At 37.1% G+C, this 14810-nt stretch overlaps 1 protein-coding gene across 6 annotated transcripts in view; it reads right to left on the reverse strand.

The window, feature by feature from the left end:
• Positions 1 to 444: 444 nt before the first annotated feature.
• TRPS1 (transcriptional repressor GATA binding 1) overlaps positions 445 to 14810 on the reverse strand; it is a 213670-nt gene continuing 199304 nt past the window's right edge. For all 6 annotated transcript variants that reach the window (XM_014870088.2, XM_088178532.1, XM_014870091.2 and 3 more), the window contains 2 exons: positions 11857 to 11979; positions 445 to 6731 (listed from right to left, as the gene is read on the reverse strand). In XM_014870088.2, coding sequence (XP_014725574.1) covers positions 5670 to 6731; positions 11857 to 11979 — 1185 coding nt within the window. In that variant the 3' untranslated portion in view covers positions 445 to 5669. The remainder of the gene's footprint in view (positions 6732 to 11856; positions 11980 to 14810) is intronic.

Consider the following 14810-nt stretch of genomic DNA (forward strand, 5'->3'; position numbering starts at 1 on the left):
ATTCCAGTATCAGTCTTTCTTTCACAATTTCTCCAAATTGTTGCAGTATTTCCTCTTCCTTGGGGCAAGAGAATAAAACCAGTAATGTCATGCCAGGATGATGGAGTGCTGAAAAACGTTCAAACTCCATTATAAGAGACTTTTACTCAAATCCTGTCATAAACTTGAATGAGATTTGGATCACATCTAGAGCCCTTAGTACAGAAGGACTGTGACAGGGCTAATGTGTTGTTGAAGGAGCTCTTCCCTTTTCATGCCTTTCCCGTTTGAGCAATGCTGCCACTGCCTTTCAGCCATAATCACCAGCCATTACTCAGAGATGCTGTCAGGCCCCATCGTGCTCCCAGAGCAGCTTGAAACCAGATTGTTCTCCTCCCCAACCCCACTATGGTGTAGTGACACTATGACATTACATTCTCCCCAGAAACAATGACACAAATCTGATTTATAACTGGTGGTAAAACTTTATTATTCAAGTTTAGATGTAACAGACATCTTTGCTGCCTGAAGATTGTTTGCATAAGAAATACACCAAGAACATGTTTGTGAGTAGAAATGAACATGCACTATGAAAACCAAAAAACAAAACAAAACAAAAAAACCCGAAACAAAACAGAACAAAAAACACATCCATGTGTTGTAAGGACAAAACATTAAGAGCCAGCATTCTAGAGTCAAATCAGGGCTACAAGTTTAATGATGGTTTTTAGCAACATGAAGTCATTCTTTATGAAGCAATTTTTTTCTTTTTTTTTTTTTTTTCCTTTTCCTGCTGGTGAATTTTCTATAAGCTAAATTTACAATGGCATTTTGAGATGTTTCCTTTTCTCCTGTTCTCCTAGACAGAGCTCAGAGGCCAAAATGATAGGAATGAAAAACTGTGGTAGCTGTTAGGATGTTTTTACTTTACTAAGTGTAATTTTGCTTTCCTAGTAAAAGAATTTTACTAAGTGTAACAAAGAATCAAATGAAACTGGTATTTATCTGGTGGTCAGCCATTTAAGTATTGTCTTTTATCCTCTTAAAGTAAATTGGGGTGTGTGTGATTACTATACAGGTAGCATCTCCCCAACTGCCAGCTTTCCAGAGCTGGCTAAATGAAATAAAAACTGTGAGGAAGAGGGTAGTGAGGAATCCTATTCTGAGGTGAGAAAATTAAGTAAATGATTTTACTTGGCCCATCTTAACTTTAGAGAAAAGTTTAGAAGGGAATTCTCACTTATCTATCACATTTGGGATATGCTGACAAATTGCTCACTGCTCTTTGCCAAGCATAACTGTCTCCACAGAAGCAGAAGGAAATATATCTACCCTTCTGACTGCACAGAAGCGACCTTCTAATCTCCTTGGCTTTTCCTGACCAGTATTAGGAATTAGCATGTAAAGTCAGCCAAGAAAAATCAATACAGGAGCAAAAATGAGAATATATTTAGATATACTGGGCAAAAAGCAGATGGTAGACAACATTTTTAGCACATAAAGCAAGTAGTTATGACTACAAAACAACAGTGTCCAGTCCAAGGGTGGACTTGAAAGTCTGTCCCTGAACTGAGTACTAATCCACAGTTGCCAAATCAGTTTTTCCCATTGCACAATCACTATGTTTCAGCACTGTATACAATCAGCATCAGTCACTTGTCCTGCTGCCCCTCTAACTGCAAAAATAATCTATTGCTCACAGTGTGTCTCAACCTTTTGAGATATCTCAATTTTTCTCTCTTTAAAACTGTCACAATAGAAAATGATGTCTTTTTTAGGCAAAACCAAGATATGTGTATCCAGTGTCTTTCCCCCTTTCTGGATAGTCAATGAAAAATTAAGGGAAGAGTTTCATCAGCATGGTGGCAATTAGGTGCAAAACTTCTTTTGGAAAGTACTCAAAGTTTAGCACCTGAACACAAGCTGTGGAACATCTTCATCTGCAGCATTAAGGGGGCAGCAGCCATGAAGTGACATCTTAGACAAAACAACCTGGTTTGCAGATGATGTCACAGGATGGCTCCATCTATACAGAGAGTTTCTGGAAACACTGTGCCTGCTCCACAATCTGATTAGCAACAGACATCACAAATCCTCTAGTTTTGAAACATCTACTTATTTGGTTGTCCAATTCGAGATATGTTTTAAGATCTTAAACTACTATTCCTTTAGTAAGAGAAGTTCAGCACCTTAAAGCCACTGACAAATTGAGAACAAAGACTGATTGTTTGAAATTTCAATTTTCAGTGCTGTAAGTTGATTGAAACACAGTGGGTGCAGTAATTACTTGTGTGTGCTAACATTGGTTTCCATCTGAAAGTTATTAAGATTATTTTTTTCCTGTGTCAAGATTTTTTTTCCTTTTTATTAGTTCCCATTGTGAGGGGATCTGGAATATGGATGGAGTCACCTCTATTTTGTTAAGAAACAAAACTGTGCTCCCCCTATCCCAATCAAAGAGAACAGGCTATAGCAAAATCCTATTTCTTAAAATGCAGAAATCTTAGAACATCTCAATATGTCATGGCAAGAACAATGAACTTTTTCAAATTTTATTTGCACCATCTAGATGTGCAATAGCAACATTCAAAACTCTGTCTTGTTCTTTGCACTCAAAAGATTTCATTTCTCCTCATCCCCAAACCCTGATATGTGTATTTCCTGTTAATTTGCCTCTGCTTCTGAGTTTAGCAAGAAGTGTTATGAAGTTCAGGGTAGTGCTCAAGTCTTACAGTGCACATGTCCCTCTAAAATATTTTGCCATGAAGATGCAGCTTCTATTAATGAAGAAGCCAGAGGAACTGGTAGGTCTTAAATGAAGTAAATCAAACCAGTAACTACTGAAAATCGGCAGGCAGCTACCTTTGAAGCCGATAAAAATCACTGCTGAATATAACATCTTCCTTGGAAAAGCTGAAAAGGACACACACTGCACCCTGATGTAACGAAATGAGGGCAATCTATTTCAGTCCCCACAGAAAAAAAAAAAAGAAACAGAAAGTACCCAACAAAAATAAATCCACAAAAACCAAGTCAGAACTTATTACTGGAGAACAATAGTAAAAACATAACCAGACTTTGTCACTGGTATCAAGCTGGAGATTCATCTAAAAAATAGAAGAAGAAGAATGTGGCCCAACATCCTTTGCTAACCTAGAACACTACTGAAGGGTTACAGAGCTCAACCACAGCAGATTGAGCGGGATGTTCCATATGCTGCTCACCAGTAAAGAAGCAATGGGTGGAGCAGGAAGGAATGCAGCCTAATGCTGAACAATAGCCTGTCTGTGCCTAACAGAGAAACTGTGCAATAATGTTTCACCTCTGTGAAAATATAACACCTAAATACTGCCAAGGTCAGCGAGACCTTTGGTGATCAACTGTGTAAGTGCCTCTCATGCTTGGTGATGTTTGTTGCCAGCTGCTTTAGGCACATTACTTCTCAAAAGACTATCAAAAGTGCTGAATGTTTAGGCAGTTCCCTCCTGGTTTTCCTTTTGCCAACCCCTATAAGACATTTCCTATCACCTCTCCTTTTATTTTCCACCTCCCTGTTTATCTGGTAAAGTATCTTAATAAGTGCACCAAATACTGGAAGGGAGAGTGGTGAGACTCAGGTAAGTTAAATACAAGAACTTTTTTTTTTTTATGATGCTTTAGTTCAATTACATGAAAATCTGAGAAAGGCGGCATGTAAGTGAGATCAGAATAGGACCCTTTACATATAATCTCAAGAGAGGACTTCGTCCAGAGATATTTTTATAGAACATTTTAAAAAATAAAATGCATGAATGGAGAAATAAAAGACAACATAATATCAGAAAGACATTTTAAACTTCATTCGCTGCAACATTCATGAACCAGTTGAGCTACACCTGCCATCCAACCATAAGGAACTAAGACCCTGCACTGCGAAAAAGAAACAAACCCAAACAAAACAAAAAAGCAACTGCGTAATATTGTAAAAATGGAGTGCAATGCTACTACAGAATGCAATAAAATATCAGTGCTGCATCGTCAAACAGCACTTATCAAAATAATTTCTGAAATGTTTCTTCTGAAACACAGACAAAGCAATAAAAAGAGGATATATGTTTATCATTTTAAGCATAACAATGTGAGTTAAGAGCTTAAGAATACAAAAGTACTTGGAATGAATAGTGCTACCCTTTTTTCCTAAGTAGGCATAAAAATATTTTCATTTCCTTCTTGTTTTTTATACCATTAATATCAACAAATTTCATTCATTTCATGTTATCGTTTACAACTTTAATGCACACACACAGAAAAAAAGATACCTACTGCAATAGAAATAGTTGCTTCATTACCTTGTTTGCTACATTTGCAAATGTAAACAGCGAGGCAGAGCCAGAACTGACTCTAATGCATGATGGAATATCTTTGTTGCATACGTACACTGTAGAAAATAATTATTCAATATGTCAGGCACCATTATTTGAAATGTAATACATTAATATTTACTAGAAAAATAAGGTTTTTTTCTATTTGTTCTCCCAACTTCTTTAATGAAATAAGTTAATCTGACAGTGCATCCAGTAGCTTGTAATATCTTCTACATCCCTGTGGCAAAATAATAAACTACTGGTTGGGACACTATAATGAAAATGATTAAAGTCAGTTCTTGTACACCCTTGTAGCAAGCATGGAGGCTCATCTAACAGCACCTTTAACCAATTATTTAATATTTAGTTATTTAGCCCTATTTCCCTGAGCAGTTATGCTGAGGAGCTTTCCCTTCATGGATAGATTTTAAAAAGCTTTAAGTATTAAAAAGTACTATGAAGACATTTAATGCTACTTAGCAAAAGCTGGTATAAGTCTACTGAAGGGATTGACTGGTATGTATAGCAATGTTAAGCCTGTGGAGAAGTAACCTTAGACTTTAAGGTTTAGAAGTGTAATATATTAAAAATATATTAAAATAAAATACAGCAGGTTACCTTATTCTATGCAAATTAAACCTGGAGTGTGGCTTCTGTATTAGAGAATTCGCTTGCACAAAATGGTTTTCCTAGACTAAAGTGTGCCAGAAAGAATGTAGTGATAAAATGGTAGCTAAAAATCAGCTGAGTCTGAGAAACACATAGATGACATTGCTGCCAAAGCTCTGAGGACAATGTGATCCTAAGGCATGTTGTAGGGCAGAAATTTGCCCAAATTAAACAAAAGAAAATGACCTTTTAACATGTGTATATTTAACATGTCTAGTTCTTATATAGAATGTGCATATGTTCACTACACCCCTGCAGCAGTATACACATATACACATCTTTGCACTCTTGCCAGTTATGTCTCTTACACAACAGCAGAGGTATTAATTGTCCAGTAAAATTTTCTCAAGATTATTCGGCATGATTCACTGCATTCTGGCTAGCTTTGGTGGGCCATGTCCCACTGAATTATCTTCCTCCCCTTCTGGCCACCATCCAACTGTTCTTTTTTCTTGGTAACCCACTCATTTAAAAGGAAAAAAAAAAAAAAAAAAAAGGGAAAAAAAAGGAAAAAAACAAAGAAGAAAAAGAAAAAAAAAGAAAAATAACAAGGGATTTAATATTGGATAAGGCATGCTCTCTATATGAAGTGCTTTATAGGTCTTCACAAGACATTACAAGCTATTGAATTCCCATCAAGGAAACCTATTTCTGTTTAATTGTGCTAAGTGCTAAGGTTTACTCTTTAGGTTTTCCATTCTTTTCAGCTTGTGCATTGTTCCTGTGTAGGCCCCTCTGGATGTGAGTTGTGAAGTCATACTTGTCCGTGCAAAGATGCTGGCATATGCTGCACTGGAAAGGTCCACTGTCACCATGGCAACTCATATGCAATGCATACATCACTTCATCCAGAAAGACAATGCCACAGTGCACACACTTGGTAGAAAGTTCATCTTGAGTACTTCTATCAACTTTCTCTGTTTTTACTACATTCAAGGGACCTTCATTTTTTACATTTGGTGGTGCCTTACTCTTTTCCTTGGAGGCACCATTTGCAGTTGGCCCAGGTCTGGAATGCTTTATCGCCAAATCAAGAGGAATGTCATTGTCTGATCCAACAGCTGAAAAATGAGGAGGCAGATTAAAGGTGGGATAAGGCACATAGTTTTGGCAAGGATTTGGTAGGCCAGGCACATGACTCAAGTAGTGTGGATTCCCAGGAACAGACAGCTTATATTTACTCCAGAATCTCAGCCAGTCAGCTTCACTCTGAAAGTCATTGTGTACAAACGGAAGTCCAAAAAGTGGGTACTGGTATTTTTCAATAGGGCTTCCAGGTGGAGAATAGTTTGGGTGTTTCACAGGTCTCATGTATTTTTCTATTGGACTGCCTCTTTCTGAGCTTCCTTTCCCTTCTGATATCGATGAACTGTTTCCTGGGTCTCCAGTACTTTCCTGAGGACTTTTTATCTGAATGTGCAAAGGTTGCATCCTTTTGTGAATATCCAGAGTTTGGCTGACCAATATTGGCTGCTGAGCAGAATGGCTTTTAGTCAATGAACCTGGGGCCTCGTATTTACTGAGGCTGGGAAGCTGAATTTCTCTCTGATGACCTTCAGGTAAATGATCCTCTGACCTCCTCTCTAAGGGGCTTCCATTGACTTGCTCCTCACTGCTACCCCTCTGCTGTTTGTTTAGCTGCTCAGCCTGAAGTGCCTCCGGGTTAAGGCGCTTTCTTGTTCGTCTCCTAATGATCTGTTCACCATTGTTCTGTTTAATGATGTTTAAAGGCCTGGGAGTCTGCATGGAACACACAGAGAATGAACAAAAGGAAAAAAGGAAGACACATTAAACAAATCTGTAAGACCACGCTCATGCATATTTATCTTTTCTTTTGTGAAGAGCTATATTACAACAGTGTTATGGGAATGACCAAATTTCAATCCAAATGCTGGTTCATGACCCCTCATGCTGAAAGTAAACTATAAAATGGCTTGTTTTATCAACCTGAGTCAACTGTCTTAGACATCCTGTACCTATTTACTTAAAAAGGCATGAACTATCCAAACTGTCAAATCATTTATTACCTCTTAGTCCTAAAATATTCTGGGGGAGACGTGTTGAAAGTGGGTCCTGAGAGCTGGGGGAGAGGTGGGAGATGCAAGGCCCTATGCACTAGTGTTGTTTTATGCACTGTGCCACCAGAGCTGCTCTGGGCAAAGGTCCCACTGGGACAAGAACTGAGCAAAGAACTTACCTTCATACTCACCCTGCTCTGGCACGGACAGAAAACACAAGCACACACAGGGCTTGCTGACCACCATTGCTGTCACATAGCAAAAGGGCTGCAGGTCCACTGTGTGCTGAGTGGGATGATGGTGGCTGGAAAGGGACTAAGAAAGATGGAGAAGAAAGCCCAGGAAAACTATGCACCAAAAGGTCTACCTCTACTTTGGTAGCAACTTCCCCTCCTTCACCCCAACTGCATTGCTTCCTAAGTGTTACTGATGTGCTGTAAGCCATGAGGGAGAGAAGGCATCCCCTGAAGGCAGGGCAAAAGGGATCTGTAAAGAAGGAAGCATCATGAAGAGGCAGAGGGAAGAACTAAGTGAGGATTCTGTTTCCATTTGCTACTACCCCACATCAGCTCATGTTAAGTGGCCTGTTTAGAGAAGTGAAAATACCTTTGCGTGGAAAACAAAAGAATGGTACAAGGAAGGACAGAGTTAGGCGTTCTTTAAAGGCTGCCCAAGAGAAAAGCAATAGTATCTGAATGAAAAATGGTGTTGCACCCTCAGTATATTTCTGTACTGGGCAGATGGTAGAGCAACAAAAACTACCTAAAAGTCATTCAGTTTGGTGTGTTGGCAGCTGACATTTTTCCCCCCAAAGGCACATAATCCTGTTTTGGTTGGAGGCCGGAAAAGTGCCCCCCACCCCAGTATTCCACTTTTATGTTTATTTAGAAATTTTAACATTGTTTAAAAAAGCAGATTTAATTTTGGCTTACAGTCAATATCCAAAGTAATCTGTACCTTGAATGTAGCTAAATTTTTAATATACTCATAACTTCAAGCTAATATGAAAACATCCAGAGCTGGAAAAGCACCCATTCTATTATTTGTAGAGATTTAGTCTCTCTCTTGAGTTGCCATATTTCTCTCCTTTCACTTATTTATTTTCCTGTAGTTGGCTTACACTTAATGGTTAACTACATTTAAGCCAGTGCAGCTATTTTTAAAGATTTTACTTTTCTATTAAAATGCTGAATCAGAAGTGTATATACACACTTTGATTTAGATTTTTAATAAGAGAAATTTAAACTTGGCAGAAAAACAGCACCTGAACCAGCCTCCTCACACAGATCAAAGTTGAGACAAAATAGTGTTAAAAAAAATTGCAGTATTTTCTATGTAAATTCTATTCAGATAAAGATTATAGTTTGCACAATCAATAGCCAATTAATATGCATAGGCATATGCTTTTTATTATAAGGTCTGTATAATTTCCTTGCCCTTTTATGACAATTGTAACTCAGATTCTGTGTGAGATCTTACAATGTTGTTGTTCTTATTAAATGTTAAACACTACAGACCATTTTGATATGGCTTCCAGATAACCCTCCAATATTGTGGAAATACTTTTAGTCTTACTCTTTATGCTACAGGCATGAAATCTGATTATGGAAGCAGTCGAAAGAAACATCTTCCTACCTGAGATTAGGGACCCTCACATACTTATTTGAGGCTCCAGCTATTCAAAGTTATTGTAGATTACACTTTATAATTCTTCAGTTTGCCAAAGACTGCGCTCATCTGATTAAACCAGCCATTAGATGATTAAAAAGTACTCTTTAGTGCTATAAATCTACTCATTTTCCTTATTCATAGCAGTAAGGTGCAGATAAAAATATCCTGTATTTGGTTACAACCAAGGCAAAGAGAAAAGTTTAAGGTCACTTCTTGACTTTCAGTGGGGCATTAAATTTAAAATATAGTGGAAATATTACCAGAATTTTGCTTTTTAAATGGCCTATATCAGATCCTTAATTATATGTTATACATAATATATTGAAGACGATCACAAATTTTTCTGCCATCTCTGTATCATCTGGCAATCTCCCCACTCCAATAATATGAGTAACTTAAAAAATTAAAAAAAAAGATTCAACAAATGCTTCAATAAATTATTGTGATTATATTTCTCAAATGCCATGGGAAAGTGGAGCCTCCTCGGGACTAATCCTAGAATATGTTTCAAGTCTTCACTGAATTAGTCCAAGGATGTTGTCAAGGAATCACCATGGAACAAAATGTAGTGTTCCGTGACCAAGTTTGAGCTATTTAAAAAAGAAATACAGCACCACAATAATAAAGGTCAAAATCATGACTCTGGGGAGACAGCAAATGTGAACATTGTGTATATGTCTGCAGTAAGATGCAGTTTTTTCACTAAAACTATTTTAATAATAGAATCTTGGATTATTATTACACATTTCCTAACATAGTTGTTTGCATTAAAGGAGAGAAATGTGAAAAATGTGGCAAGTTTGATGTAAATTACCCCTTAGATAGATGGAACATTTTTGAAAACACACAGAAAAATTATTCAAGGATATCACAGAAATGGAAATGTAACGTATAGCAAAAATCACTACCATGTTAACATTTGTCAGTCACTATCACCAGTAGTATCTGATAGATCACAGATTTTCCTTCTTACTAAATGAAAGTGAAAAAGGAACCTTAGGCTTGAGTTAACGAGGATGGTAGTGCTAGACAGTAGTAATCCAGTCAAATGGGAGCTAAGAAATGCACAGGTGAGTTTTACTCAGAAGTGTAGCATAATTTAGATGAACAGGGGTCTTACAGAAAGGAATTCTATTCACTTGAATATAGTTTTGGACATTTCCCTAATAACTGCATCATCCTAGACCCCTTAATTCAAAACCATACGTGACACATACTTACTGCATTTTTTTCCTGAACAGACAGGCAGAAAGATAAAAGAAACTTTCATCTTTCTGGTGTCAGTCTAAAGAGCAACCCTTTGCATGGCACTGTCTAAAAAGGTGTCCCAAAGGGGATATTTGCTGGATTATTTCAGACTCCTACATATAAAGGCATTTCTATGATACCACAGCAGAGTAGGGCTTAATTAAATTATTTTCGTTTGCTTGGTCAAAGTTCAATTGAAGATATTAATGTCAAATGTCTACTGAACGGCAGCTTATTGCCATGCTTGAACAGTGGAGCTGAGAGATAGTGCCAGCTTCTTGCTTTTGAGATGCATAAAATAAACTCTGTATTTCTAATAAATGTTGCTGGAAGTGCATTAGTTCATTCCGACTGGTTCATAAGGATGATCCAAGTTGTGCTTGAATTCAAAACTGATTCTTGTAGCTTTTATCTATTCAAAAAGTTATGCTGAAAATCACGGTAAGATCCAACACTACAGCTGAGAAAAGTATACTTAAAAAAGAGAAAAAGGAGTCTGCAAATGGAAGTTCTAAAAATAACCAGACTCAAATGTCAAATTAAAAAGTCAAATGGTCTTAAAATCTTTGTGGATGTTCACCACTGATCAATTTCCTCAAGTTAAATATTTTATCTACAACTTTGAGAGTTGTCCAGGAAGATGATACCTGGAGCAAGACCCAGCCACGATGCTGGCCAAGACTGTGCATTAGTCCATCTTCTTAGATATTATTGGCCTGACTGGGCTATTCTGGGCCTTAAAAACAGTGAGTGACCCCAGAATGACACACATGGCAAACGGAGCCAACAATTCAGACTGGTGATAGTCATGCTGCTTTTGAAAATTGCAATTTTTTTTTGTTGTTTTATTAAGTGGGCTGGTTTGGCAGGATGTTGTGTAAACAGGATTATTGTATGGACAGTAGACAAGACCATTGAGAAGCTTGTGTCTCAAATTTAATTTCTGGAAAACGTTTTAAAAATGCACACTCTTAGTCACCACATTTATTTCTGAGTTAGGCTCTAAGCCTGATCTGATACATTGTCCTGGCAAACGCCCAAAGACTACCTCGGTTTCCATTTCTGAATAATAGTAACACTTTTGAATTTCATGGGAATGTTGTAAAAATTAATTAATTAGTCACCTGACTCTCCTATGTGTGCCTATTAAAGACATATAATTTAATATTTAACCAGAGGGTCTTAACCAAAAAGATTCCAAGCATTTTGGCACTGATCCAAGGAAACACTTCAGCATGGCTTTCCTGGACCTGGACCAGAGCATTCAACATCTTTCAGGATCAAGTCAAGCATCAATAAGATGAAAAGCAATATAGACAGACCATGATTATTATTTATTCCCTGACTGATCCTGAGGGATGGTGAATCTTCCACTCACCAAGTGATGAGTGCCTTCAAGTGAATAGCTTCCTTGTTGTTATTTATCTTCCATCAGACTTTAAGAACTGTAGAAAAAAGAACACAAAACCACCCCACATCTCCAGGATATTTACTATCAAGAATAAAGGAGGTAAGAGATGTCAAAGTATACAAAAACTGTTTCAAGAGATATTTTGATATAGATGTGATGTCTAATTTCAATAATTTTGTTTTTTGTTATGAGGACTCTAGAATTTAGAGAGCTTTCATCACAACATATTATGATGCCTTTAAAAGGAATTCCCAGAAAATAAATAATTTTCACCTCATTTTGTATCAAAATAATTAAATGCATCACTGATGATCTCAAACACATCTACTCACAGCATCCCAGGCTGTTTCATAATGAATCACATCTGATCCCAAAGTGACCATTCTGCAAAACCCTGTTAGGAAATTAACTGCAGGCCAGGGAGTGGTACTAATCACACAACCAGACAGGACCACAGCTGCCCAGCTTAGCTGTGTAGCTCTTTTTCCTACTGAACAAACCAGTAAGTTCTTCCTACCGAGTGAAGCTTCTGGTAGAGGCCACACGCGTTGCATACATATCCACCATTTGCATTCTTTCGCCAGAGAGAGGTCTTTGTGGTCAGGCAATTGGCACAGAAAACACCCGAGCCTCTACGTCTCTGAAATAGGGAAGAAAAAGGAAAAAAAAACAGGTCAGAGGTGAGTCACATGAGCTGTGGAGTTAGGACAAATCAACACAGGAGTTTTGTCTCTAGACTGGCAACAATGACAGTATAAAACCACACTGCCCATAATGAGGTCAGGTTCAATTGTGCTTAATAGGCACCACTGATTTTCATTATAATTAACCCCAGAGTGATGGATGAGGTGTGTGAAACACCAAAGCCTTTTCAGAATAACAACTTTAACTTTTTGAACTTCAGGTTTTGTGCATTTAATGATGGTTTCTAAACAGCAAATTTTGAAAAAAAAAAAAAACCTTGGAAGCTGATAGAACATTCTGTAAACTCTCCTGGTTTCACAGCAGATTATTTCTTTTTAGCTTGCTTTATTTAAAAGTGTGATTGGTAACAAGAATTCTGAAACACCACCAGTTCAATTAATTACAGTTTGTACCTGTGTCATACAAATTCCTTTAACAGAGATTATACTTGAGCACGTGATATTCAGTTCCAGTATTTTCCACTTATTCTGAAATCAGTATAAGCTACCACGTATTCCTGCAGCCCACTATGAACAAATAAAAGTATAGTATTCTTGAATGAGACCTCTTCTGAACTTCATTTGAAACCCCAGAGAACACTGTCTCATCAACAGATTTATTTATTTTATTTTAGTCAGGCGAAGAAGGGCATAGTAAAGCTTCCCTAAATACAAATTGATTTTAACCAGACTGAGCTGCGTATTCATCAGCTTTCATAATGATCCAGGAATATTTAAAAGTAGGCATGTTTATGACTATTGCTCATTAAATTTTTTCTATGGAGTAATGATTTCATTAAACTTCTCATTTAAACAAAAGTCAGGCTGTGTTTGTGGGCCCAAATACTAATAAGCAGGAAATGGAATTCTTTAGCTGAGATGAAAATCCGAATTTTAACTCTGCTCCCTTTTTGCAAAGGGAAAAAATGATCAGTAAGAAACCTTCAGCATCTAAGATAAGAATGAGTGAGTACAGGGAAAAACAGTCTGGGTGAAAACTAATTTTATTATAAATTAAAACTTACTAACACTATAAGTAAAAATTTCAGGGTTTCATAAAATTTAAGTAATTTATTTAACTTTAGCTCATACTGAAAAAGACTGGTGTTCATGCCAAAAAAATACAATGGTTATAATTGTACTCTGATACATTTCAAATGGAAAGCTTTCTGCAGACATAATTTTGGCTTCAAGACTGGAACACTTTCTTGGCATTGAAAGGGCATTTGATTCATCGGGTGTTTCACAATGTATCACTAAAAAGACCTGGTGAGCAGCCAGTTCCCTATAGGGTAATTTTTCCATCCAGATGCAAGTGCTATCAGAGGCCCTCGTCAGCTAAACTAATTATGATCTTGCATTTGCTGATGCCTGCTCACTCTAACGTTCGACATCCTCCATTAATCATCAATACAAGGAAAATGAATGAAACGTAAAGAAATGAGGGCTGGTAAGCTCCATAGCCATAAAAATCTGAAATGAGTGCAATAATTTAACAAGATTGGGGAAATGTTTTTAGTGAGCACAAAGTCAGGCTAACAATTGCCCTTTTAAACCAAGAACACAATTTCATTTGTAAAGCAGGTTGTGCTACTTTAAAGTGATACAATAAAATCAAGACTGTCATGAAGATAATCTCTCTCTCACCCCCTTACATCATCCCCTACTTTGTCTCTTAAATCAGATGTAGTAGTAAATGACATTTTTCTCAATGTAGCTAAGGGGAGAACTAAATGGTAATTGATGTCCTTCAGCAAACATCTAACTAGTTGTGCATGTGAGATTCAGCTCACCCTGGAAAGGTGCACTCGCCTACAAGTACATTGAAGGTCCCAATTATTTTTGTGGCTGGATATCCTCGACCAGCTTCACCTGGCTGCTGAAATATTTTCCATGAGAGTACAATAAAAGTCTCACTAGACTAATCCCAATTTGGTCCACTTGGAGGGTGAGACGTTTCCAAGCGGAAATGACTGTATATGGCCAGGATTCAGCTACAACTGCAGAACTGTTCCTTTTCATTCCTACTTTTTGTCTCCTGGCCTATAGTTTCTTGGTGTGGTGTATTAACCAACTGGAGCCTTAATCTGAGTCAGTCTTTCCATTGTTTTATTTCTGTTTGTGATCCCTGAGTTTGGGAAATACCCTCTACAAAGTCATGAAAGACTATTAAAATACAGAGAGGGCAGTCTAGTTTGTATGCTGCATTTCGATACACCTGAAGAGGAACAAAAGGTAAACTGGACACAGAAATCTTCGTTAAATGCAATGCATCTAGTATATCTATAAAATATTGACAAAAGCAACTTATTTTTTCTCTCTTTTCTAAAGAAAGACCTGATTCAAACTGGGTATTAGTTGCAGAGAAATCATACAATGACTACAGCTGACAACAAAATACATAGCAGTAGCTGCATGTATTGAAATCCTATAATCTGCTTATTCACTACTTGAAAATATTTATCTATTTAAAATTTCAAGCAGTCTATCTAAACATCCTTCCCTAAATTTAATGTAAATTCATCTTTTGTGCTGTTCTAAGTGTTGCATCTCATCCTTCTTTACCTTCTCTTATTTCTGTATTATTTAAGGACTTTACAGGATAATCAACATTGATTATTTCAGTACCAAAGTGTTTCAGCGTAGCTTACATACACTAATAAATGAAGAATTTAATCACCTCTGGAAAAGCTTAAATGCTGTTAATTTGTTGAATATTTTGGTCATGAAACAGCTATTTATAGTGGAGACACAGCTTTCGAATGGATTTCCTGCCACAAAACAGGAC

This window comes from Sturnus vulgaris, chromosome 1 (assembly GCF_052056855.1).
Source record: "Sturnus vulgaris isolate bStuVul1 chromosome 1, bStuVul1.hap1, whole genome shotgun sequence".
NCBI classification, from domain to species: Eukaryota; Metazoa; Chordata; class Aves; order Passeriformes; family Sturnidae; genus Sturnus; species Sturnus vulgaris.